A 2,032-nucleotide genomic window follows, 5' to 3' on the forward strand; every position below is an offset into this window, starting at 1 on the left:
GAAGTACATGTTAAGTTTAATAGTGTTAAGAATAAAACCAAGGGTAAATCAACATAAAACATGGAAGATATTTGAGCCTGTCTAGTGTCTACCCAAAAGTCTATACCCACACAAAGGCTGGTTACACAGGACTCTGGCCTTGGTCAATTTCATTATTTATTTGGTACATCACAAAACCACAAAATATGCAAATTTGTACATGTACAGTAGATCTAACCTTAGGAAATGTTGCACATTGTCATTGTCTTGGCAGCTCCTTCTGATGTGGTCATTACTTTATTATAATCATACCATTTATTGCCTTATACATCTTTCCTTAATGTAATAGTGAAATGCTTTTATAATCCTACATAAACAATTAAATAAATACTATTAATAAAGTTTCTTAGTTCTTACAATGTAATCTGCTATTTTCCAATAATGATTAATTTAAGGCGTGGTCATTTTTGGGCGTGGTCCTTAACATTGGGCGTACTCCATTAAAAAAACTGGGGACCTCCCTTACCTGTCCTGTCTGTCTTTCTCTTTCTTTCAAAGATGGTTGATTTCTTTCGTTCAGCAATGAGTTACCTCAGTGGTGAGGGAGACGTAGGAGGAGGCAGTGGCGGTGGAAACGCTTTTGTGGGACAAACTGTTGACATTGGAGATGGGATGAAACTTAAAGTCAAAAAAGTTATAGCTGAAGGTAGACCCCCTTCTCTCTCCCTCTCTCTCCTTCACTCCTCTCTCCCTTTCCAGGTGGCTATGGGTTTGTATTTGTTGCTCAAGATACAAGCACTGGAATCGACTACGCACTAAAGGTAGTTAAATACAAATTACTACTTGTACATGTACATGTACATTATAATGAGTGCATGCCCTCATTAATTTTAAATTCTTTTTCAACACTTTTAGAGGCAGATAGTAGCTTCGGAAAACATTAAAGCAATCAAGCAAGAAATAACATTTTTAGTAAGTTAATGAATTAAATATGTGCATATGTGTGCATGTACTTTTAAACTCTCTCTCTCTCTCTCTTTCAGACTCAATTGTCTGGTCATCCTCATATAATTCATTTCATTGGTGCCGCTAGTTCTAAGGATCCAGCTGGAGGGAGTGCAGAGTTTCTTATTGTAACTGAACTTATTACTGGTATGAATAAAAATGAGCTTTATTCTTGTTGTTCTATTATGGAACAACTTTGCCCCAATTTGGGAGGAACTTTTAAAAATTGTAAAAAAATACAATTTTGATCGGAATCAGCTCAAACTTTCTACACAACATAAGAACATGTATATGCATCAGAAAAAATTATAAAAATAGAGAATTCTCTCCTTTTCAATTTGGCAAAATTTGGCCAACAACCCAAGGCTATAATAGCCCATGGTTTTTCTGAAAAATGGCTTTTAAACCACATTTAATTTTTATTACATTTTCTATTTCTCTTACTTTCACTTGTTGTTGCTACATGTACATGATGTATATTATTATTATGTTTTTCTTGGCAGGTGGTGAGCTTGTCGATATTGTTAACACTCGTTCTTTGAGTCCTCATCAAGTCCTGAGGGTTTTCTATGAGACCTGTCAAGCAATAGCCCACATGCACTCTCAGACCCCACCCATCATACACAGGGATATTAAAGTGGGTGTGATTTTATTATTATTTATTATGTACATATACGTGTGTATTATTATTATTATTATTATTATTATTATTATTATTATTATTATTATTATTATTATTGTTATTATTTTTTACAGGTTGAGAATTTGTTGCTCACAGACAAGGGGTCTGTTAAATTGTGCGATTTTGGTAGTGCCACGACCCAGCGACTGACTCCTGATCACTCCTGGTCTGCTACACAGAGAGGACTCAGAGAAGATGAAGTAAGAGAGAGGGAGGGGGAGAGAGAGAAAGAGAGAGGGGGAGAGAGAGAGAGAGAGAGAGAGAGAGAGAGAGAGAGAGAGAGGGAGAGAGGGAGAGGGAGGAGGAGAGAGGGGGGAAGGAGAGAGAGAGAGAGAGAGGGAGACAAGCAAATTCTATTTTACTTCT

The 2,032-nt window shown here is 36.5% G+C and overlaps 1 protein-coding gene across 1 annotated transcript in view; it reads left to right on the plus strand.

The window, feature by feature from the left end:
* The window catches only part of LOC109581349 (cyclin-G-associated kinase-like), a gene marked incomplete at its 3' end in the record, with an annotated part of 5,290 nt that overhangs the window by 1,717 nt on the left and 1,541 nt on the right, over positions 1-2,032 (plus strand). Inside the window, exons 5-10 of the mRNA XM_019995406.1 lie at positions 538-685; positions 739-800; positions 895-951; positions 1,023-1,131; positions 1,488-1,621; positions 1,741-1,866. Coding sequence (XP_019850965.1) covers positions 538-685; positions 739-800; positions 895-951; positions 1,023-1,131; positions 1,488-1,621; positions 1,741-1,866 — 636 coding nt within the window. The remainder of the gene's footprint in view (positions 1-537; positions 686-738; positions 801-894; positions 952-1,022; positions 1,132-1,487; positions 1,622-1,740; positions 1,867-2,032) is intronic.

The sequence above is a fragment of the Amphimedon queenslandica genome, unplaced genomic scaffold (genome assembly GCF_000090795.2).
Source record: "Amphimedon queenslandica unplaced genomic scaffold, v1.1 AMPQUscaffold_13446, whole genome shotgun sequence".
NCBI lineage: Eukaryota > Metazoa > Porifera > Demospongiae > Haplosclerida > Niphatidae > Amphimedon > Amphimedon queenslandica.